Source organism: Strongylocentrotus purpuratus, unplaced genomic scaffold (assembly GCF_000002235.5).
Source record: "Strongylocentrotus purpuratus isolate Spur 01 unplaced genomic scaffold, Spur_5.0 spur5_scaffold_12, whole genome shotgun sequence".
Lineage (NCBI taxonomy): Eukaryota > Metazoa > Echinodermata > Echinoidea > Camarodonta > Strongylocentrotidae > Strongylocentrotus > Strongylocentrotus purpuratus.
This window is the reverse complement of record NW_022145597.1, coordinates 10,455,679-10,481,223: the sequence shown is the minus strand read 5'-3', so window position 1 is coordinate 10,481,223 and position 25,545 is coordinate 10,455,679. Positions and strand designations below refer to the sequence as shown.

The following is a 25,545-nucleotide window of genomic DNA, read 5'->3' as shown; positions in this document are numbered from 1 at the left end:
ACGGACAGCGCTACGTTATGGCTCATCTTGCCATATACATCCTTCAAAGAGACAACCTGTGTTGTTGAAATAGAATTAATATAAATTAGATATTATCTAATTTATATTAATAATAACAATAATAGTGTAAACTTATATGGCGCACACAGGGACGCTCATTGCGGTAGGTCAGCAACGGTTCTGTTTAATACAAGTAAAGTAAACAATTTTACAATAATACAAGAAAAATGGAAACAAAATCGAGATATGTAGATGTTTTATAATATCTTCACGATCACAAATATTTTAGATAAATCAGGTCAAGGGCAATTTCGATACCCTATGGTACACTGTTGCTCATAAAGTTGGAAGTATTTTTTTACCCCAATTTATGGAATTATTTTGACAATGATTTATTCCTAATAGATCTAGATAATATCATACATTCTCAGATTGTATTGAATAATAATTTGCCAGTGTTTGTTTTGCGTGACTACTAAAGCATGTGTATGCTACTATGCTTATCAACTAGGGGACCTACGCCCTTAAGTCATAAATGACAGTAATGAGAATTAATGCCAAACAAAAGAGTACTAATATAGCACATCGACACGGTTTTGATCCTGGGGGCTCACAATTACGAGGCCATTGCTTTGCCACTGAACCATGACTGTACGCAGCGAGGGCTAGGGTAGGGGGCAGTTCCCACAAATAAAACACAACAAAGAAAATGAAATAAATTATCAATAATTCATTGCATTTTACCCCGGTCCCCAACATAAACAATATCCTCTGTACGGCCATGCATTATGGCTCAAGGCAGGGGCAAACAGAAGATTTTTTCTGTGATCTACATGATCTATTTTATATAAAGTTAATTTTGTGTTTACAAAGATTACACAATGTACGATTTCAAGAACTGTTACTATTCTTCTATGCGTAATAAAATAATAATACTCTATGGCTGCGTCGATATGCATACCAGGCATTGCTACCGACTCGCGCTGGTCGCCGTACGTCTATCATAAATTATCTCTGCTATAACTAGGTAGGCCGCGGCGGCCGGTAGTCTCGCCAATGGGCCATTATTGGCCCTTTTTTCTTCCCCGGTCTGGCACTGAGGGCTAGAAAAATAGGCTACCCCTAAACGCGTATACCGGTGTGTACAGCAGGATTTGGAACCACTTTGAAAAGGTACCTGTTTTTTAAATGGCCCAAAATGGACATTTTTGGCACCGCGCGGACCACGTCCAATCTATAAAAAAGCACCCCCTTTAAACGCGTTTTCTTGGTCACGCATGCTTACCGTATTTCTATTTGACTGAGACCCCTGGGATTTGCGATCATGTTTACCATGAATGTATTCCCCCGGAGTAACAATAAACCGATCAGAGGCATATGAAAACAAATCTAATTCATATAATAGGTCATAAATACCCCCTACTTCCTCCCAGGGTTAAAATGTATATCCATCAAACCTTATAGGCATCAACAGGGCCGCTGATGTTCTTGTCAAATAATTTAATAAGACATGGAAAGAGAATGCTTGAGATACAGTGTCCAGTAAAAGCGTCACATGTAAGCAATGTTAGATGTCAGAGCCTCAGAGGTAAAGACATCAGTGTTAAAAGAGGTAAAAATGTCAGATTGAAAAACATGTTGGAGGTTTTAGAAAGAAAAAGATTGCCAAATATGAAAATGGGAGATGTAAACGGAGAAGTTCATTTAGATGCATAATGTAAGACTACCAGAGGTATTGGCCCGAATACACAAAGGAGGTTTGTAGACAAACCTAGATTTATGTGCGTCATATGACGCGTTTTGACACGTTTCAGACCAAGGTTTGTCTGAACCTTGGTCTGAAACGCATCGAAACGCTTCATATAACGCAGGTTTGTCGACAAACCTCCTTTGTGAATTCTGGCCAATAAGACCGTTATGTATCTTTACCTCACACGTTTCAATATTAAATACCTCTGGCATCTTTGATCGAACCAGGATAACTTTTATTGAAAAATAGAAAACAATTTGAATATAATAGAGCTTTTGCTTTAATGAAATATATATATATATATATTTCTTACAGATTATTTTTTAATATAAGATTGATACACAACATTAATGCTCGAAAATGTTGATCACCGTGCTTTCAACTTGGTCGCCCTCACGATGACACGTCACCGTCACATCGCCGGACTTTGATTCAACACTGAAGGGAACAGAGCGATGGTTCTTACGGTACGACTGCTGCTTCTTCTCCTCTTCTATATTCTTTTTCAAAGGAAGAGACGAAATGAACTCAACACATTTCAGCGAAGTAAAGCTTTCGAACCTCAAATGGTACATTACTCTTAGAATAAAGTGGGTCTAAGTTATCCTTGGTAGTGAGCAATCACTGTTATTAAATGATTTATAATTTTATACAGTGCTACTCAGAAAAAACGAAACCGAGAATTATCGATGTTTTATATTAACTTAATCACAATTACAGTTACTAAATGACACATATTTGTTAAACTTAGATCCTCCTCTTTCATTTGATTCAACTCATATGATATTTCACGCATGAGTGATTAAAAGCAGTTTGAAGGAAGGAAGGAAACCAAAAAGTTATTTGGCGGGCGGTATCTGAATTTCAAAGAAAAATTCACATTCAGGGGTGAAAGTGAGCACTATAAAAAAGTTTTCCTTTCAACCACGCCCCCTTTGAGTAAAAAAAAAAGAAGAAGAGGATTCGCGAGGAATAAATGGCATCTCACATCATTCCCCCCTTTCGAGTAAGAAAATTTTTGGGGAAAATTGGTAAAATTGGGGGGAAAAAAAGGAAAAATAGGGAAGAATAGAGAAAATAAGGGGGAAATCGGGAAAATAGGGAAGAAAAAAGAATCTGGTAAAAAAAAAAAAAACGGGAAACCGATTTAAATTGTTTTTTTTTATCAAGCCTGCACATTTCTAGAAAGTTCAGTTTCTGCCCTTTCATATGACACCTCAATCAGGAAAAATGAGCAAGGAATAACAAAGTTCTGTTTGTTTAAAATGATGCCTGCATTTCCATAATTTGATTTAAAAAGTTCGTTTTCATTAGCTGCCTGCCGTAGCAACAAGCAAAATTGACAAAAGACTTAACTCCGTTTCATTGACAATCAGCCATGCATGAAGCCTTTCGTCTATGTCTGATCATCAATAGGGACTTTTAGATTTACACGACGAGAACGTGGACCGCCACATGTGACATCCTTTTAAGGTAATGTGACGTCCTTTTAAGGTACTGCCGGGCACGGCTAAGTGCCTTAAAGTAGATATTCATTGATTTTAAAAACTAACTTTACTTTCATTATTGCAAAGTTGAAACTTTGATTCGACAAGGTTATCAAAATTCAATGCTTGTAAGCATTCGAAGTAATGATTATCATAAATTACAAAAGGCTTAAATACAGCCCCGGCGTAGCACCTGAAGAACTCTCCGAACGCTGCTGAGATGTGTGAGATCACAGTATGGACATGATTTGCACAAGCAGACGATGTCCCATGACATCTCACACATTTTCAGTGCCTGTGTTTTCATCTTCTCTTGAGTTCTTTCTCTTACTTCAGTACCGTCAGGCTAAATGTATAATCTATTGCCTCACTCTAAACCCCGCACATGTTTTTATTTTGATGACAAATGCAGCGATACAAAAATAAAGGAATCTGTCGCTTGTAAACAAAATAAGACGCCATTGTATATTCAGCTGCACACACCCTGGTATGTTCGGCGTTTCAAGAGGGAACAAATGCGGTCCTTAATATCATTCCGGGGGTTTTTTAAATTGAAAGTCTGGTTTCTTTGATTGTTAATTAACCCCTATCCTGTGTATTTACAAGCAAAAAATTTTAGTTATCAGAATCGGGTCATATCCCCTTTTGAATGGTTTGACATGCCATTACATGTATATACACTGAACTCATTATAATTTGACAAATACTAGCTTTGCACTTATGTTCATTCTTTATGGGATGTCGTCTGCTTGGGCAGTATTGGTCCATATAGTGACGTCATTAAACATATTTTTCCGGCGAATCTCTCGTATATTTCCCAGCTGCTACGGAGATGGTTGTATTTGTATTTTTATAAATCACCCGATATGTAGTTGACCTAAAACTTGTACGATGGCCATCTGTTAGCTTACCAGTTTCTAGTGATACATTAGTTGACATATTTGTGACTTTCTTTGAATTTCACCTTTAACACAATGTCACACGCGGCAGTCCACGCTCTCGTCGTGTTAATCTAAAAGTCCCTAATTAAACGGAGTTAAGTCTTTTGTCAATTCCGTTTGTTGCTACGGCAGGCAGCCAGTGAAAACGAATTCGTTTAATCAAATTATGGAAATGCAAGCATCACGTTAAACAAATAGAACTTTGTTATTCCTGGCTCATTTTTCCTGATCGAGGTGTCATATGAAAGAACAGAAACTGAAATGTGAATTTTTCTTTGAAATTCAGATACCGCCCGCCAAATGACTTTTACGTTTCCTTCTTTAAAATTGCTTTTAACGACTCATGCGTAAAATATGCATCATATGAGTCGCATTAAATGAAAGAGGAGGATCTAAGCTTTACAAAAATGTGTCATTTATTAATTATAATTGTGATTAAGTTATGATAAAACATCGATAATTCTCGGCTTCATTTTTTTGGGGTCGCACTGCGACATTTGAAGGCTTTAAAATCATGAATTGGAAGTAACGCAAAAGAGATTTGCCCCTCTGCAACCATAAAGAGGAACGATTTTGTAAACGAATGGCTCTACGTAGCTTTTGAAGAACATGGACAATTGAATAATACATTGGGTTAAAAATGAAAGGACCATATATTCCAAGGCATGGATACATTATAGTTTCTTATGTGCAACATTTCTTCAAAACTGTTTATCCGATTTGAAACGAATGAGTATGACCATTACAATGATTTCTTAATAGCTTCGTGAAGACTTTGATTCATCAAGTAGCATTAATACTGGCTATTAGAATTAAGGGCTTTTCTCCAACCTTTTCCATCCCAGGAAGGTCCGCATTCATCTGAAGGTGAATCTCAAATACTTGTCTTCTCTCTATCATGTCTGGGATGTAGGTGGTGCACATAAGTTGATGTCGGATCACCCGTTGTTCAAAAGGAACCAGAACCCACCAATCAGCACAGTGACGTATGTACAGATCAAGATGTCTCCGGTACACTCTGCAGTGCGGTGGTTCGTCTGGTGAGTTGGACGATCTCTTTCTTGATATTATTGGTAGATCTGGTGTCAGTGGGTTACAAAATGAAATGCGCTTGTTGTTTATTGTATTTATTTATTTATTTATTTCTTATCTTTTGACAGGGTAGCTCATTCACCAACAAGTAGTGGTCTGACATGGGGCCCTGAATAAACATGAACATATTTACATCGTTTATAACGTTTATACAGCAAAGTTAAACAAATAATACTCGTTTGTAAAATAAACATATATCATTAACCTAGTAAACAGTAATGTCAATAGGAAAATATTGATTAAGTCGCAATTATGTGAATAATTCATGTTAATATTACAGAACATGCACGTAGTGTATGTTCGGCTGAGCCATTCACAAATTACAACTTTGTTTAAACAATTTTTTAAAATTAATTGACAGAGGAAGCCGTTCTCAACGAATTATCTAGCTTATTCCATTCAAATATGGAAGAAACAATTGGGCTACACTTATAACAATCAGTGTGAAATCTAGGCACACGTAAACATCCACTGTCTATTTGCCTTGTATGATGCTCATGTACATCATTAGGATTAATTAAGCCTACCTGAAGGTATCTTGTGAGATGAAACACCCGCACCAGCACGAGTGCTCTTATTTATAGGGGTCCACTCACAATATAAACGAACTGAAACAATGTCGTTGGGAAATGTTTCTTCGCTAGGGAGCCGATTAGACTTCAAATATTTCTATCTATAGTAGATGCCCTTTTCAAGAATAGTATTTTTAAAAGGTTTTAAATTTAAGAAGCCATATTAAAAAGCACCTACTCCCCCTTAACCTCTACCTCTTTTTTGAAACTTTCCACGGATACATGTCAGTTGCAAATTGTTCCTCACGACGTTTTGGCACTGTGAAGACAACGAGCTAAGAGCTTGAACTACTCAGCCTGGGAACACTTTAAAGGTGTTCAAAGACCACAATTAGAATTCAAGAGTCAAGGCTGATTGTCTTTATCAATACCCCCGATGGTGGCCTATACTACCAGCAATCAGGAAGAAGAATGTAATATATTGGAAATACAAGTTTTCTCTTGGTTTAACGTTATACTGACGATGAGTGCTTCTTGCAAAGAGCCGCCGACCTCCTCATGTGGGCACTTGCTCTACAATGTCTCATAAATACAACATGCTTTGCTTGGCATGCTAAAAATTGATCTAGGTTTCTCATTTTCCATTCATCCCAGCATTAAAAATGAGTAATTTCTTGAATGTGATCGACCCTATAAACTTACTCTTGACTGAATCCCACTCACGGGAAATGATGTCTGGCTTCACTAGATCAGGGTTCACGACCAAGGAAGAGAGAGGTATTCTGATCTTAACAGGTTGCTGGAAGATCATGGTTGGTGGTTCACATCTGATCCCAAAGCAGGCCATTGATTCGTCATTTTGGATGTCAACATTGGGAAGGTCTCTTAAGAGGGTTATGGTGATCTTGCACGAGTCATTCTGATGAACAGCATTCGGAGGAATAAACAGTGATACGTCATGGTCTTCTAGTTTGATTTCCTGACTTGCATTCCCTTTCACTTGACCAGAGGCGATGGCAGGTGCTGATGGTTCATCTTTAGTTTTGTTAACCATAAGGAAATATAATAACATATACAGCACTAAGCAAATGTTTATGCGGATTGGGACAGTCAATGGAATGAAATACCACTATATAAATGGACTTTTCATCTCAATTTTGTTCACAAAAATTATTGATTTTATTACAATTTTCAAAGGTTGTGTTCATTACCCAAACACTGACGTTCCATCCTTGTTCGTTATATTTGAAATAGGGTAAATCAATAAATTATTATCCATATTGCTTTTCAATTCATATATCTTTTTAAAATTTATTTTAGTTTTTTTGTTGTTGTTGGGGGGAGCTTATGAAACCTGTATCTCTCCGTTTGGGTCCTTCGTGTAAACCTGAGATGCAGGTATACATACATTGATTAAGATTTAGTGTTCATCACAGTATGTGGCTCAGTTGTGTAAGCGGTTAAGTAAATGACCCAGTCAATGAATTATCAAACTCCTTGTTCCTTCGTGAAGAAAAACTAAATATAATCATCGCTACACTTTAATCTGCGACTTAATGAATAAGGACAAAAATAGAAGTACTTATTGAGAATTTACACTGAGAAAATGTGTATGTGTTTGAAGGATGTTCTTACCTCGATAAGACTGGATCTCTTCAAAGGATTGTATTCTGAAATGAATTATTTTTAAGAAAGTGGTTTATGCCTTTACTATACGATGTGAAAATATGTTTTCGTTTCCACTCATGAAAAATGATATAAATGACATAGGAAATCAAAAGAGCAAGATAGAAAAAAATGCATTACGTTCCGTTTTAAATTTTGTTTTCGCCTTCTTACAAATATTAGACTCAAACGAATCACCTGGCAAAAATCATCTGTTTGATTTCTTCGTCCTTGGCGTAATGGATTGGTAGGTTGCCTCCCTCATCCTTCACATCTGACTTGGCTCCATTCTCCAGGAGATAAAACACCAAGGACTTCTCATCAGATAGTTCGCCATTGTAATACTCATCAGAGATCTGAAACATACGAACATAAATCTTTTATATTAGACCATTGTCGTCCATCAATAGTCAGGGTGAATGTGCTCCAAAAGCATAATTTATGCAGCCTCTTGGATTCACAGTAATAGTATACAAATATACAAATATACACTGTCTTGAGAGGTTCTGGTTAAAACTATGCGCAAGAGGTGACTCCAATAGTACTATTTGCTGAGGGGCACAGCCTCGAAGCAAATGGTACTTTTGGAGTCACCGAGGCCCATAGTTTAAACCAGTACCTCCAATAGAAGGCATGGTATACTATTTGTATATACTGCATCAAACAAATAATTTAAAAAAAATAAAACAATTTTGTGGAAAAAAAATATATCAATTTTTATCAACAAAGATTTAAAATTTTAGTTTTCGTTAAATTAAGATTTGAAAAAGAAAATATTGATTCATACAAAATTTACATTTTTTGTCAACTCCCAAATAGTACTCCCAAATAGAACTCTCATATAGTACTTTTTCAGAGCAACCTTGAAATAGTTGAAATATTTCTGGTCACCTGACGAGCTCTCAACCAATCAAAAACCAATAATTTTTTGATGCATGATATAATAATGCCTATTGACATTGTAAATCCCCAATACACAGACACACACAGACACACACACGCACGCACACGCACACACACACAATTTCCTGGACCTATCATGGGAATCCATTTCTTGATTTACCAATTATTTACAGAAGCGATATATTTCAGTAACACCGCCATAACGATTCTATGCAAATGTAAAAAGCTACCATTATTTGGCGGTTAGGGAGAATATATTATGTAGCTCGTACTCTCATCGGCCAGGTGTCTGTCTCGTTGGTGTTATTGGGGTATGACTCACCTCTTTTAGTGTATCTGTTTCTTGCACACTTTTCCCACTCTCATAGCAGAGTTTAATGGCCTCATGTAGACACGTCCGGCCATCAGTTGACTGAACATTGAGATCAGCTCCCTTAGAGACTAACTTCTCAATGGTAGAGGTATGACCGTTCTGCGTAGCATGATGGATATACGGGAAATCGGTACCGTCGAGCTGGATGAAAAGAAAATACACAGCACGAAAACTTGGTAATTAAAAAAACGATTGCTAAGAACTGATACTGACAGGTGATCAAATTAAATGCAATGCTTCGAGTACCTTTTTAGCGATCACTGTAACTTAAAAGAAAGTCTAAGAAATATGACTGAGGTCAAACTTGTATGCTTAAACATATAATAGTGGTGAGTAGTAAGTCAGGCACAAGCAAGTCAAGTCTGGGTACATGATGAAAGGTAATCTAAGCCTTATATCCACTAAATTGAATCTCAGTACTTCTTACGTGACATGTATGAATTGTACGGTGGAAGATCAAGGTGGATACATTTGACGTTTGTGTGTGCTTAAAATATTTACCTTGAAATTCAAACGGTCGATGAAGTAATCAGCGATGCTTTGGTACCCGAGTATTAAAGACAGTTGTAGGGGTGTCTGTCCGCGAATGTCTGCGATGTCAAATCGTGCTCCTCCTGCCAACAGTACTTCGACAACCTCAATGTGACCTTTCTGAACAGCATGGTGTAATGGAGTCCAGCCTTCATTATCTCCCTTATTCACCTCAGCTCCTTGACGAATGAGGTATGTGGTGACATCAAGATTACCACACTCTACCGCATTGTGTAATGCGGTCCAGCCTGCATTATCGCTCTTATTCACCTCAGCTCCTTGACTAATGAGGTATGTAGTGACATCAAGATTACCACACTCTGCCGCATGGTGTAATGCGGTCCAGCCTGCATTATCGCTCTTATTCACCTCAGCTCCTTGATTAATGAAGTATTTGGAGACATCAGGATGACCCTGTTGAGCAGACCGGTGCAAAGCTGAGCCACCATCGGTTGTGTTTTCATTTACATCAGTTCCCGGGCTGATCAGATATTTGGTGACATTGAGATGACCGTTTTTAGCAGCAACGTGTAATGCAGTTTGACCGTTATCATCTCCACTATTCACGTCAGCTCCTTGACTGATTAGATATTCGGTGACATCACGATGACCCCACTCTGCCCCAATGTGTAATGCGGTCTCGCCGGCATTAGCTCTCTTATTCACCTCAGCTCCTTGACTAATGAGGTATGTGGTGACATCAAGATCGCCCACTATACCGCAACAGTGCAAAGCTGCGCTACCATCTCTTCTGTTCTTATTCACATCAGCTCCTTGACTGATCAGATATTTGGTGACACGATTATGACGTTTCAAAATAGCAATGTGTAATGCAGTCCAACCGTCATTCTCTCCCAAATTCACTTCAGCTCCTTCACTGATTAGATGTTCGGTAACATCAAGATGACCCTCTTGAGCAGACCAGTATAAAGCTGTGCGACCATCTGTTCTGCTTTGATTTACCTCAGCTCCTTGGGTTATTAGATATTTGGTGACATCAAGATGACCGTTCTTAGCAGCATTGTGTAATGCCGTGAGGCCATCATCCTTTCCCCTGTTCACCTCAGCTCCTTGACTGATCAGATATTTGGTGACCTCAAGATGACCATTCTTAGCAGCACTGTGTAATGCAGTCCATCCCTTCTTATCTCTCCTATTCACCTCAGCTCCTTGACTGATCAGATATTCGATGACGTCAAGACGACCATTCTTAGCCGCATGGTGTAATGAAGTCCATCCCTTCTTATCTCCCTCAGCTCCTTGACTAATGAGGTATTTATCGACATCAATATATCTCGAAGCAGCACTGTGTAATGCGGTCCAACCCTTATTATCTCCCATTATTCACCTCAGCTCCTTGACATATCAGATAAATATTCAGCGTTCTCAAGACGACTGTTCGTAGCAGCACTGAATAGAGTCCGACCATGAATATCTATTCCTTAATTCACGTCAGCTCCTTGGCTTATCAGATTTATGTTGACTTCAAGATGATCCTTCCCTATTTCAAGGTGTACATGCAGTCCATACACTGCTTTTGATGTCTTTGTTCTTTGATAATGATGATGATGCTGTTCACTCTGTAAATTAATACGATTTCCAATAATAAATCTCTACGAGAATAGATGCATTTTATGCTGACTTTAACCAGATAGATGTATAGATGTATAAGGGATAGAGCAACGTCGATCTGGCGCTGCTTAGTGGCTGCCGGGCTCACGATTAATTGGGCCAAAAGAATTTTCATTTCGGTTTGATAACATTTGGAGTGGACTAAAAGATTATTATTACTATTATTACTATTACTATTATAATAGGGGCTGGGTGGCTTGACACTTGACAACCATAACGACTTCTCTTTTGCCTTCAGATTTGATGGAAAATAATGTATCAAATAGCACTAACCATCATAAATAATTTTCTTTTATAATATTTTTCATCAAAGGTCTTAAAACGATTTATGAAATATTAGTTGTAAACTTCGTCAAATCGCTGTTTAAAATCAACTGGCCGTATACAAAACTTGTCCGGACACACAGCGTCTGTAATTGTGATCATATCACCAAATATTCCTGCCTAAATATATATTTCCGCTACATATAATCATGGTATCTGAGAATGCAGGTACACCAGTTCACTATATTCTTTAACATTTCAACTCAACAAGGGCTTAAATAGCCTTTAAGACCTTCAATACTACTGGGCCAGAAGGGATTAGACTACATAGCGAGGTCACCGACAGATATGGCCATCTCATTAACTCAGCTCTCAACTAACATAAGAAAAAGAGGATCATGGGGGACCAACAGGCAACGATTGGGGAGGTTTTCTATATAGAGGGAGCAAGTAGCTACAAGTAGGACAGCGGGGCTTTAACAAGAATGCACTTATCTGTGCTTAACTCACAATACATTTATTTATGACCCTCTAGGTACGCAATACAATATCAATACATATTCTACCTGAATTCGTCTGTGTAAAAGTAACATAAATATGTCATAGTGTTATGGTTGCCCGACACAATACCCCTAACTTTTGTATCAAACAATAACCTATAGTCATTTTGTCTTAACCCTAATAAGGCCGGGGGGGGGGGGCCATTATGGCCCCCCCCTCCACAATTTTTCCGATTGCTCGGGAACGCATATGGATGGCGCCCCGCCGCTCGCTGACTTTTTTCTTTCGAGTCTTGCGCAACTTTTAAAATATTTTTTTTGAAAATCGGAGCTACGGTTACAAGGTCACGTGACCTTTTGTCTTCGCATGTCAGCCTGAAAATCGCTCATTTTCGTGATTTGTGTACAAAACGTATGGCAAAGTCATTTTTCCTAAAAACAGATCAAACATGGGTTATTGGGTCTTGTTTAAAGTTTAGGTGGTTGTTTTGGGAGTCAAAATAGTTTAATTGTAGTAAAAGAAGAAATAAAACAACGAAAACAATGAAATACATGAGTTAAAAAAACAAAGAAATACATAAGAAATTATCAAAACAAGGGATAACATAAGAAATAAGCTGGCCATTCCAAATTTTTTGTTATATTATTATTCAGAATGGTCTAATGAATATATCTAGTAAAAAAGAATGCTTAAATATGAATAATATATGATTTATTGGTAAAAATGTAATTTTCATGACTTTATTTGCATAAATTACCATAAATATGCAAATGAGTGAATTTTTCAAAAAATTGAAATTATCATATTATTCGTTACACTTCACTTGACATGCGTGCAAATTTTCGCGGCGATCGGCCGCTTCGCGGCCGAGATCTTGAGGGGGGGCCATAATGGCCCCCCCCCGGCCCTACTAAGACTTCAAATAGCCCGGCCTTATTAGGGTTAATAGTTAATACTGTTGTAAATGTAAATCTAGTGCCCTTTCACACCTTAATTCGTGCGCACTGACTTTCAAGGACCCGGTACATAATTATACATGTGTATGCCCAAATGGCTCACGACATACGTCAGTCATGTGAGCTAATAACGTAATGGGAATCGCGAAACTTGCCTAAATTTGAAGACAAAACTATTATATACATTTATACAACACCTACGTGGATCCTTGTCATTTGATTGGAGGATTGTTGGTCACATGATATTCAATAGATGTTCTATTGCACGGGCGTGCATTTTTGGTTATATTCGCCGTGCATTTTTGGTAATTTGTTATATTTTTGGTTTGACCACGTACCTCTCTGCCGTGCGCGTATCGCTGCGTGTATCTGACGCGAAGGCAATCTGAATGTAGATAGATAGATAGATAATGGTTTTATTGAGAATAAAAATACAACAATGCATCGCAGCCTACAAGGCCGAATTGGGCAATGTTTTACAAATGTAAAATACAGTATATAAAAACATTCATATCAAATAACCTCAAATTAATGAACTAAACTTGAATGAGTAGATTGTTAAAAAAATTAAAATAACTTTAAAATGCTTATTTCTTATTATGTGATCTCCCTAACTCATTTTATATATAAGGGAGATAAAGAGAAGTGAAGAAGAACATGATGGTGATGTAGAGTAAAGAAAGCAAAGACAAGAGGATGGTAAGATTAATAGGAGGATGAAGAGGAAGGAGAAGAGAACAAGTAGAAGAGAAGGAGGAAGAAGAAGAAGAAGATTCAAGTAGGGATAGTAAGATGATAGACAGAGGGTAGTGCGAATAGTAACACTATCATAATGTATCGATATCAATATTCAAGCATTACACATTATACAAACTACTAATGATATAGGCGAAGTTATGAAGAAAATAAATACTTATATGAAAAATGCACGAATTAAAAAAAAAAATTACTCTAGGTAATAGCTACTCTAAGGAAAAGTTAAGTTATAACATTTCAACCAGACTATAACAAAGGAGAACCATTATAAGAAGCAAAAACAAAAGGAGAAAGAGGGAGAAGAGGATTGAGAAGTAAGGATAAGGGTGAGATGAAGAAAGGAGGTGGGAAAGTACAAGTATAGAGGAAGAGGAGACAACTGTAACATTGGCCATGGAAGATAATTTCAGTCATTTAAACAATTAAAATGGAATGGTTAAACCCGGATTTTTAACTTCGGTACAGAAAATGTAGTGATTCTATTATACAGATACAAAGATTAGACCCCAGTATAAATATAAAATTGGTATATGAATATAAATGTATAAAAAACAAATTGCATAAAAAGTTGATTTCATACTTTGTCTGTATCAGTAATTGAAACCATAGTTTTCCTTGTATTGCACTTATGGGATTGCATCACAACTATAATATTGGTAGTATTACAAAAATAAAAGTAGATTTCTTGTTAACTAGAATTGTAGATGCGTACAAGTGATGGTATGGGGCTGTTTTTCACTCTGTTTGTTCGGCAACGTAGTTCAGGTAATTTCTTAGTATGTCTTAGGACTCTTTTCTGAGTAATCTGGGGTAAGATGTTCTTTAATTGGTTCCTGGAAATACTTTTTCCAATGAAAGAGGTGCACAGCGAATGTCTCCTTTGCTCAAGTGTTTTCATATCAAAGCATGTAAGAACGTTCTGGTAAGTAGTATACCGAGCACCAACGATGATGCGGAGGGCTCGCTTTTGGATTTTTTCTAAGCTTTCGCATTGTTTATTGGTGATTCCGCTATTCCAAACCGGTGTCCCATATTCTAGGGGGCCGAACATATCCATCATATAATATATGGTTATGGTGTGGTTATGGTTAACAAATCGCGAACTGGAAGGCAGTGCCTTTTTAAGATACGTAGCATGTCAAGTTTTCCATTTGCTCTTTTGATGATATCTGTAACATTTGATTCCCATTTCAAGTCACTTTGGATCAGAATGCCGAGAAGCTTTATAGTATTGACGGATTGTAGTTCTAGACCGTCAACGCGAATTGCGGGTAGGACAGTAGGATTTCGTGAGAAATTGACTTCCATTGCAAAACACTTTGTGGCGTTCAGTTTCATGTGGTTGGCCTCTGACCAAGAGGCGAGATCAGTGACGGCACTCTGCATGTAACCGAGAAGGCTTGACTCCAACTTTAATTTATCTTTAATATAAGGAGTAAAGCATAATTTGTTGATTAACGTTTTATTAGATCTTCTTCGATGTTGTATAAAACAAATAATGAATGTTTTTCATTCGTTTATTATTTGTATACATATTGTATACTTAATCACTACAAATCGTACTTAATATTGTTTTTATTTTAATTGTCTTAAATACAAGATTAGATGTCAATTGACAACGATGGGCTTGTACAGGATCCTTACGGAAAGATAGGAATGTTGGTAGATTGATGTCGAGAATCATCGATAATTTGTTTAATATGTTCGTTTCCTAGCTACTGCATCCTAGGCTTAGGTCGTCTTAGTGCACGCGCAGCTCCCTTTGAATTTAACGTCAAAATTAATATGTGGCGATTCCGATATCGCCCCAAACACGCTATGTATGTCCGCTATTACCCGGAGGTTTCCCCGGTACACGAAGTCCATGCATCGTCTACAACATCATACGTTCGCTACCTTATCCATATTCGATTCGCTCGTTATTATCTTCAATTTTTACATCTTGTAGATACAAATAATTCGCTAGGGCACTATGGGAAATCCTCATTTAAAAGAATATCTTGCTGATGGGGGAGACTCCATCACCCTCCCCACTCTGACTGTCTCTCTCTCTCTCTCTCTCTCTCTCCCTCCCTCCCTATACTCCCTTCCTTGGCCCTTTCTCTCTCGTACTGACCCCATATATATCTCAGCTATGTACGAATACATGCATTACATATCCAATGTATGTATTTGTTGTTATATAAGATGACATACTAGTGTGCCATATTGCTCCCTTTTGAATATGAATATTACGTAATGGGCAATGTCTAATTCCATGAGTATAAATGCATGTGCTCCTAAATTTAAAGGACCTAACGAAAAGACACAATGTTTTTGGTTGACTAAGGCCGATATTGAGGTCACTATATTTCCATCTAATGAAAATCACCCAATTAATGATAACAAATAAGATACTATTTCTTTGTCCACATTTTTTTATGGAATCCCTTTCGTCATAAATCGATCCCCACTTTTAAATGAAATAGGCATACATAGCCAAATGGGCATAGACATTATTATATTAAAATAAGAAAATATATAGTCTTTTTACTTTCATTCCTTTTACCCATTCACAACCATCCATCACCCTTCCACCCACCAACGCCCCTTCCACTTACCAACGCACCCGTCCACACCCTTTTTCTCACAAACATCATTTCCAACTGAGTAGAAGTACACTCACTCGCTGGTCGGACGATTGCTTTGTTGATAAATTTGATTCATAAACAAAACAATGCACATATTTGTGCTTAACTCTCAATAATTTTATGGAATTTTGACCCTCCTGGTACACCGTAACACAATAATTATGTCACCATCATAAAAAAAAGGTTACCTGACAAGATATACCCCACAAATTTGCATCAAATGATAATATTTAGTCCCTTTTTTCTCTATATAGTTGGAAACGTACTTCTAGCGCCCTTTTTTTTTACATATAATGATGAGGTGATCGCCTGACAGGCTGACCCTCTTCAAGCTCTGTCTTATTTTGCTTACTATTTCCTCACTTTTGATAGAGGCATCATCAATTTAGTACTAGTTTGTTTGTTTTAACACCGGGATTAATCTGGACCAATTTCAGACAGTTTATCTTGATATTGAGTGAAAGGAGAGTGGACATAGATTTGCAGTTTGGATTGCATGAAGTTACAAGTTGAACTATATATGTCCACCATTCTGCATGTATGCAGTGAAGTTCACTCAAGCAGCCTCTCTATTGTCCTCATGAATGGTCACTTGGATCTACAATGGAGCTGGTCAAGCTGATCACTTTTGTACTCTTTGTATCTACCCTGGGAAGAAGTGCATTCACTGGGCACTGTACTTTCAACAGTGGCTTGTTAAGTGGTGTACAGTACAAGCTAAAACTAAAGCCCCTGAAATTTCTGGGAAGTCGCCTTGCATACTATGCAAATACTACATCAACTCTTCAGCTTCAACTGTTGATAGCGGGTGACGTGAACCCGAACCCTGGGCCTATTAGCAATGACTTGACCTTGGAAAAGCAGAACCATGCATCAACTACCTTACCTCCACACAACTCGAGAAAATACAGCAGGTATGAACTTATACAGCTTAATGTACCAGGACAACAGAGAACTGAACTCCAGAGAGAGGTAAGAGAGAACATTTGCTGTCTTGGTATTGAGAGAAGAAATGAGAGGAGAAAATGGAAGAGCCACAGAGGAAAAAGGGCGGGAAGGAGAAAGCAGAGACCTATCCCAGTACGTATTACAACATGTAACCGATCTTCTTTGAACAATGCTCTGAAACCGGGAACTCATCATCAGAGTAACCTGATCAGTGTTCCAAGATTAAAAACTAACATTTCTTCTAGCACAAAACTGTGTCTGTGGAATGCTCGTTCCCTTAGAAATAAAGTTCATCTTATTTGTGATTATATTCTTGAACATGACCTTGACATACTGATCATTACAGAGTCATGGCTGAAGGAAGACGATCAAGTCGTCATTGGAGAATGCACACCACCGGGTTACACGTTTCATAGTTCACCTCGAAAAACTGGTCATGGAGGAGGTATCGCAGTCCTCTTTAAGTCAGAGCTTAATCTAACTACAAAGCCAGTCTCTAACGTCACAACATTTGAATCCGTTCATGTTATCAGCAGGACATCGACACTTCACATCGTTGTCATCTACCGTCCACCACCTTCGACTGCAAATGGACTAACTGTTCCAGACTTCCTGAATGAGTTTGAGAGTTTTCTAACCGATTTATCAGTCCTTCCAGGCAAATTACTTGTGCTTGGAGACTTCAACTTCCACGTGGATCTACCTGCCAAACCAGACGTCAGTGCCTTTCTTCAAGCGACATCCTCCGCCAGTCTTCATCAGCATGTCATAGGTCCAACTCATTCGCATGGTCACACATTGGACTTGGTATTCACAAGAGAGACGGAATCCTTAATTAAGAAATGTAATATCTATGATGTACAAATGTCTGATCATTTTGTTATTGATGTTCAATTAGACATACCTTTACCGCAACCACAAAAGATTCTCACAATATCTCGAAATTTTAAAGCAATCAACAAGGAAATATTCTTGACAGCTTTGTGTGAGTCAATTTTGGATTTTAACCACCAAGGAGATCCTGAATCTGGGTTCAAGTGGTACAATGAAACTATGCAATCACTTCTGGACGAATCTGCCCCTCCAACCTCAAAAGAACGCCCTGTACGACGAAGGATGCTGTGGTACAACGATGACATTCATTTGGCACGTCGTGAGAAACGTCGAGCAGAACGAAAATGGAAAAAGACTAAATCAGATGTTGATCGAGATGAATTCTTGGACAAACAACGTTATTCATCAAATCTGATTTGTCGCACAAAGATAGCGTATTTTCATAGTACTCTATCCTCGTGTGAAAATAAGGATCTCTACAAGACAGTTGATTATTTGTTGAATAGAAAGATACCATCTCTTCCTGTACACGACTCAGTTGAGACATTATGTAATAACTTTTTAACATTCTTTGGTGATAAAATAAAGAAGATTCAGGGCAGCATTAATGATGAACAGCACATTTCTACATTTGATCCGGATATGTATAATCAAGTGCATGTAAAATCATTTTCGTGTTTAGATCCTACAACTGAAGATGAGTTATTGAAAATTATTCTGGCTTCTCCTAGTAAGTCATGTAGTTTGGATCCCATTCCAACTTGGTTTTTAAAAGAACATGTACATTGTCTTCTTCCTGTATTGACAAATATTGTTAATTCATCATTACAAACAGGTACATTCCCTTCTGCAGCTAGGTCAGCCATAATTAGACCTCTTATCAAGAAGCAAAATCTTGATAAAGACTGCTTGTCAAATTATAGACCTGTGTCAAATTTAAGTTTCTTGGAAAAGCTCATTGAGAAAGTTGCTTGTCGTAGACTCACGGATCACATGAATGAAAATAGATTGTGGGATCCTAACCAATCTGCATATAGACCCTATCATAGTACTGAAAGCGCACTTATCAAAGTAAAAAATGATATTCTGTCTGCTATGGATAAAGGTCGAGTAGTTTTATTGTTGTCATTAGATCTATCAGCAGCCTTCGATACTATTGACCGTCATATTTTAATATGTCGGTTATCAACAAGGCTAGGAATCGAGGGTGCAGCTCTGAGATGGTTTAGGTCATATTTGGAAGACTGGTCCACATGTGTTGAAATTAGGGGGAAACAGTCAGTAGTAGCTTCTAACAAAGTAGGTCTCCCTCAAGGATCTGTATTTGGACCCATAGGATATACTATATATACTTTGCCTGTCCCAGACATCGCTAGACATTATAACGTTTCATATCACACTTACGCTGATGATACACAGTTGTATGTTACATTTAACCCTAAGCAACCTAATGGCTTAAATACTGCATTAAAAACTCTTTCAGATTGTGTCACAGATATAAGTATGTGGATGGGAAGGAATAAGCTTAAACTAAATGAGGAAAAGACAGAGTTTTTGGTAATCGGCTCCAAACACAACTTGGGAAACATTAATGATGTTAATCTTACATTCGGAACCACCCAGATTGCACCATCTACATCGGTCAAGAACCTTGGTGTCATTTTTGATTGCAATATGTCCATGTCTAACCAAATAGACCAGCTTTGTAAATCTGTACGATATCAGTTGAAGAATGTATCACAGATTAGGAAGTATATATCTGAAGATGCATGTCATCATGTGATTTGCAGCCATGTTCTTTCCCGGTTGGATTATTGTAACGGGTTGCTTACAGAAGTCCCTCAAACATATATAAGAAGACTTCAAAGTTTACAGAACTGGGCGGCTCGTATTATTTTTCGTTTAGACCGTCGTCACGATGCCATGCCTCTACTAACATCCCTTCATTGGTTGCCAATCAAACAGAGGATTGTTTTTAAGATTCTTTTATTTGTATACAAATTTTTTCATGATCAGGCACCAGAGTATTTTAGTGACTGTCTTGAGTTGTATCAACCTGTACGTACAAACCTTCGCTCCAATGCAGACCCATTTCGACTGACATTTCATGTGGCTCGTAGTAAGGCAGGAGATCGCACATTCACTGTTGCAGCAGCTAAGGAGTGGAATAAACTTCCCTCCAGTATCAAAGCTGCTGCATCAGTGGATGTTTTTAAGAAACTCCTTAAAACCTATTTATTTCCTACTTGATTCGCTATTTTTTTTTTTTGTTCAATGTTATGTTATGTTATGATTTGTGGTTATTATTGTAAGCGCTGTGATATAGTGTACTATGAATAGCGTAGCTAAATGCCTAATAATAATAATAATAATAATAATAATATAAATCCGTGTACACTGCCTTTTAAGTAACCGCCGGTACATGATTATATATTTGTACATGCCTATGCATCAATACGAGTAAAATTTCTGTGTGTGCATTAGCAAATATGCACTGCACGCAGGTTATTAAGTCAAAGTAGGAAAATGAACGACTTGTCGAGTTCACTGTCCGTCTCTTTGTGACTTACCTAAGTGCACTGCATATCACATATATGCACGAGCTAAACATGTATTATTTGTATTTTATAAGAGAGGTCTACAATACGTGTAGAGTCGAAAAATTGACCAAACCCCGATCGCAACCAAGTGTACCACAGTCGCGGCAGCAAATATTAAGACATGCACACGTGATCCATTTTGACGCTTCTCATTGGCTACATTCTTAAACCCATTTTACAATGCCCAATGGCTCATACATTCGTGCGAGCCTAACGTAACACAAATGAGAATTATGCAGCTTGCATGAATTAAAAATAATACTGTTATACACATGTATCTTCATGCCCTATATCATTTCAAATCGTACTCAATACCAATTTTATTGTCTAAACTACAAGATAAGATGTCAATTAACACTTACAGCAATCTGCTTATACAGGATTATGAAAAACTGTTGGGAATTCTGCGGGCAATGAATGATTGCAGGAATGATTGCAGCTCGACGTTGAGAATCATCGATAATTTGTTTATGTTCGTTTCCTAGCTACTAGGCTTGGGGCATCTTCGCGCGTGCCTAGTTACCTTTGAATTTGACGTCAAAATTAATATGAATGAGTACCCGAAACCAACATTAGTAGTTTGGGTTCAAGTGTGAACATATTACGTATGTCAGTGGAATGTGTAACGGTATGTTCGTCTCTCGGCAAATGCGCATTACAAAGGCACTTTTGTCGGCAGGAAAAAGGAAGAGAAAAACATCGATGAAGGAGGGAGGAGGAAGACGAAAAGCCAGTAGATAGATAGAGAGAGAAAGAGAGAGAGAGAACGAAAGAGAGAGAGAGAGAGAGAGAGAGAGGAAGAATTAAAGATAAAGGGAAATGAAAAGGTAAGACACAAATAGAAGAAAGAAAAGGGAAAGGTTCGCGAGAGAAAGAGACAAAGAGAGAGGGGCGAAGGGGAGGGGGGGGGGGGGGGACGACGAAAAGGAAAGAACTAAGAGAGTAAATGGACACATGTATAGTACTATGAGAATTCAATTAATGAAATTACTACCAAAACATCTCCAAGGGTACGATAACAAGGGGGAAAAAGTTTTGTCCCTTCAATGGCTGGCCCACAGACCTCATTTCTTAGCTTTACTTGATAATGCTAATCTTATCATGCACCTTAATTCACCTTAATTCACTTCTATATTTCTAATCGTGCACAAAAGGAGAGAAGTTTGACGACAAAATATAATTTGAAAAATAAATAATAGTTTAAAATTAGTTGCAATTTTACCAAATTAATCAAAGAAATTATTTGATTAGCACTTGATTTTACCTTTGTGTATTTAGCCACCTCCCTCCCCCTTCTCATTCTATCTCTCTCTCTCTCTCTCTCTTTCTCTGCACGTCTGTCTTTCTCTGTCTCTATCTCTTTCTCTGATGCTTTGCCTCTTTCTCTCTTTGTTTAAGATTTCAGTACTAAAAATGTTATTCAGATATGAGATTTGATGAAATGAATGACATTGCAATGACTTACATAACACAATACAAAGACCAATTATAAACATAGACTTACATAACACAATACAAAGACCAATTATAAACATAGCACAAGACAAATATAATCAATAACGTAATTCAAATCAGAGATGACATAAATATTGATAAAACACCATTTTATGTATAGATCATTTAAAATTAAATGTTCCATAAATATTAAAGAAATTATTTGTTGATGTAAGACGTAGAATGTAGAATATAAGGAAACTAAATAATGTTTTTAAAAATGCGAATGAAGGATAAGCTACATTCAAGTTGTAATTGAAGTTTACCTCAAAAGGCTATGATGTAATACATAATTTAATTAGTTTCGACCCCTCCCCATAGTACTAGCTGCAATTAAGATACACAAGACTATACAATTGGCTAAGACCAATGGTTTTGTAAAGAAATTTGCATAAATATATGCATACAATATTAAATGAAAATTAGCCAACAAATAATTCTTTTAGAGATTATGCAACTGCCCCCCCCTGCCAAAAAAAGAAGAAAAGTAATAATTCAATCTACTAGACTACTTATGTCAATCTATGACACCTCCCAGGAGGTACATGTGTAGGAGGATGTAGATAAGTGAGAGTAGAACATTCTTAATGACATAAGGAGTAAGGATATGGTTGTGTAGAAAGATTACATAGGGAGTACATATAACCACACTAGCAAATGATTAGTAATGCATGAAATCATACATATGTTATGATTAAACCAGAACTTGACAGGTAGTTATGTACAGTATGTAATCTACTTGTATAAAAACTCCGAAATCTGGTGATTTTGACACGGAATGCATTACCCTTGATAGTGAGATTTGAACACCACCTAGGTATATATATATATAGCGTGTCGAGAATTTATTTTAGTAACTTTTATATTTAAACGCTGAAATGTACCGATTGTGCAACCTCCCTTTTGTTGTCCGTTTTGCATGTGTCCTCAGTGTACTCTATACATCTAGGAATCATGTGCTGTATGTCATGCTTAGGTAGGGGAATGGGAATGGGGGCAAGGCCCTGTGAACTGTTTTAAATTGACTAGGTAACATTGTTGAAGGGTCATGAAAAAATGCGTATTTTCTGTATGAAATGTCACTTATTATATTCCTTGAGCTGTACTAACCCTCTAACATGCAAAACATCATGAACAAATTCTCAAACCACACCGTTTTTATGGTTTTCTTTGAAGGCAATTATCCCAACCATTTTTGAATTTTTCCAACCATTTTCCCATGAAAATAAGACATAAAAGAAAGGTTTTTTGTTGTTGTATCTTTCGATACTTTAATGCACGGGAATGGTATATAGAGCCAATTCATTTGTGACTATATTAAATTCACGTAAAATGCACTTAAAATGTAATAATACAGTTGGGAAAATTAAAGAAACTATCAGATCAGTTTTTCCAAATTTATGTCATTACGAATGGTCTATTGTCACTCAAACTTTCAGATTATCTTTGATTGTACATCTAGCATTCAATTCACTACTTTAGCATCATTTTCTCTCATCTGAACAATGATACCAAGTCCCTTTAAGAAACTTGACAGGAGTATCATGATGACAAACTTTGTTATTTCACTCTGTAAATTAATATATAAAACTACCAATACTAAATATCATGTTAACCATAACATCTGTAACACAATTCAATCTTATCAACAAGAACAGATGCATAAAATGCTGACTTTGAGATTTAATGGAAATATTCATCAAATAGCACTTCGCATCATGAATATTTGCCCGTTATAATATTGTCCAACATTCATGTCTATTTCTTAAAAGGTTTATGAAATGTTGCTCGTAAACCTTTTCAAATTGCATTGATTGCATTAAATCATCTTTCCGTATACACAAGCTGTCTGGACACACAACGTCTGCATATATATCTGATAATTGTGATCATATCACCAAATATTCCTGCCTAAAAATCTATCCCCTACATAGAAGGTACTTGGGCATGCAGGTACCCCAGCTCATTATATTCTATAGATGAATAGAATGAACTTCATTTCAACTCAACGAGGGCATAAATAGCCTTAACAAGATGCACTTATATGTGCCTAAGTCACCGTATTATGAATCTCTTTATACACAATAACATCACAAATTCTACCTCAATTCGTGCCCGCAACATGATTTGCCACAGTTTTATGGATGCCTGACATAATGATATCAAACAATAACATATAGTCCTTTTGTCACCATACAATTGGACACGTACTTCTAGTGCCCTTTTGTACACCCCAATCCATTTTGTACAGCTCAATCCGCGTACATTGATTTTCAAGTGCATAATTATAAATGTGTACATGCATTAATATACTTATAAAACATGTTTGCGAGTGCATTGGTGGATGTATGCATTGCACGCAGGTTCAGTCACAGTAGGATTTATGAGCAAGACTTGTCGAGGTCATTGTCCGTCTCATAACTCTATGAGGTGGGTCTACAATATGAGTATAAAGTCGGAAAATTGACTAAAAAACAGATAAAAAAAGCCAAGAGTCGAACAATCGCGGCAGCAGTGGCATCGTAAATAAACTGCAGTAGTGCATGCCGGTGCGATTTCTCGTAAACATCCATTGAATTACTGTTATCACCAAACAATTAATGCACGCACACGTGATCCATTTCGTCGCTTCTCATTGGCTACATCCTTGAACCCATTCTATGATGCCAAATGGCTCATACGTTCATTTGAGCCTAACGTAACAGACATGGAAATTGTGCAACTTGCCTAAATTGATGAAAAAACATACATATCGTACCTATGTCTTCACTACAAGAAACGATGTCAATTAATACTTACAACAATAGGCTTATATACAGGATTAAGCAAAATTGTTGGGAATTCTGGAAGTTTTTCTAAGTTCCCTTACGGAGGAATGATGTCAGCTCGACGTCGAGAATCATCGATTATTTGTTTATTTTCGTTTCCCAGCTACTAGGTTTGGGCTATCTTTGCGCGTGCCTAGTTACCTTTGAATTTGACGTCAAGGTGAAAATGTATGAGCACCCGAAAGGAAATTAAGTAGTCTTGGTTCAAGTTGGAACATAAGTAGATCAGTGGAATTATTGACGGTTTGTTCGGTCCGGGCGCTTACTTTAGCCTCACTAAAAGCTGGATTGAAGCGTCTCTCGGCAATGCGCTGAAAAGATCGAGGAAGGAGTGAGGAGAAAGAGGGAAAGCTAGTAGAAAGATGGAGAGAGAGGAGAGAGGAAGAATTAAAAACTAAAAGAGGAAATGAAAAGACACAAATGGAAAGGAAAAAATGGCAAGGTTTGTGAGGAAATGAGACGGAGAGAGAAAGAGAAAGACAGGGATACAAAAGGGAAAGGAAAACATATAACTAAACGTAGGCAACGAAGAGAAGGAATAAATTAAGAGAGAAGAGTGGAAGGGGAAGACGAGCTAATAAAGAGAATAGATAATACTATATTATAATATAATACAACTATCAACAACAAAAGTAGTGACCCGTTAATTGCTCTGCTTGGCTTGGGGGGGGGGGGGACGAAAAGGAAAGAACTAAGAGAGTAAATGGACACATGGATAATACCATAGAAATTAAATTAATGAAATTACTACCAAAACATCTTCAAGGGTACGATACCAAGGGGGGGGGGAGTATTGTTCCTTTAATGGCTTGCCCACAGACCTCATTTCTGACCTTTACTTGAAAACT

General features: G+C 37.3%; 1 protein-coding gene across 1 annotated transcript; it reads right to left on the bottom strand.

Annotated features, from left to right (window-relative positions):
* Nucleotides 1-7,641: 7,641 nt before the first annotated feature.
* LOC590957 (putative ankyrin repeat protein RF_0381) lies at nucleotides 7,642-10,595 on the bottom strand. Its single transcript, XM_030982612.1, has 4 exons — nucleotides 10,416-10,595; nucleotides 9,225-10,163; nucleotides 8,673-8,864; nucleotides 7,642-7,803 (listed from the first exon to the last, which is right to left on the bottom strand). Exons 1-4 carry the CDS (start codon nucleotides 10,593-10,595, stop codon nucleotides 7,642-7,644), a joined length of 1,473 nt encoding a protein of 490 aa, XP_030838472.1.
* Between the last annotated feature and the right edge of the window lie 14,950 nt (nucleotides 10,596-25,545).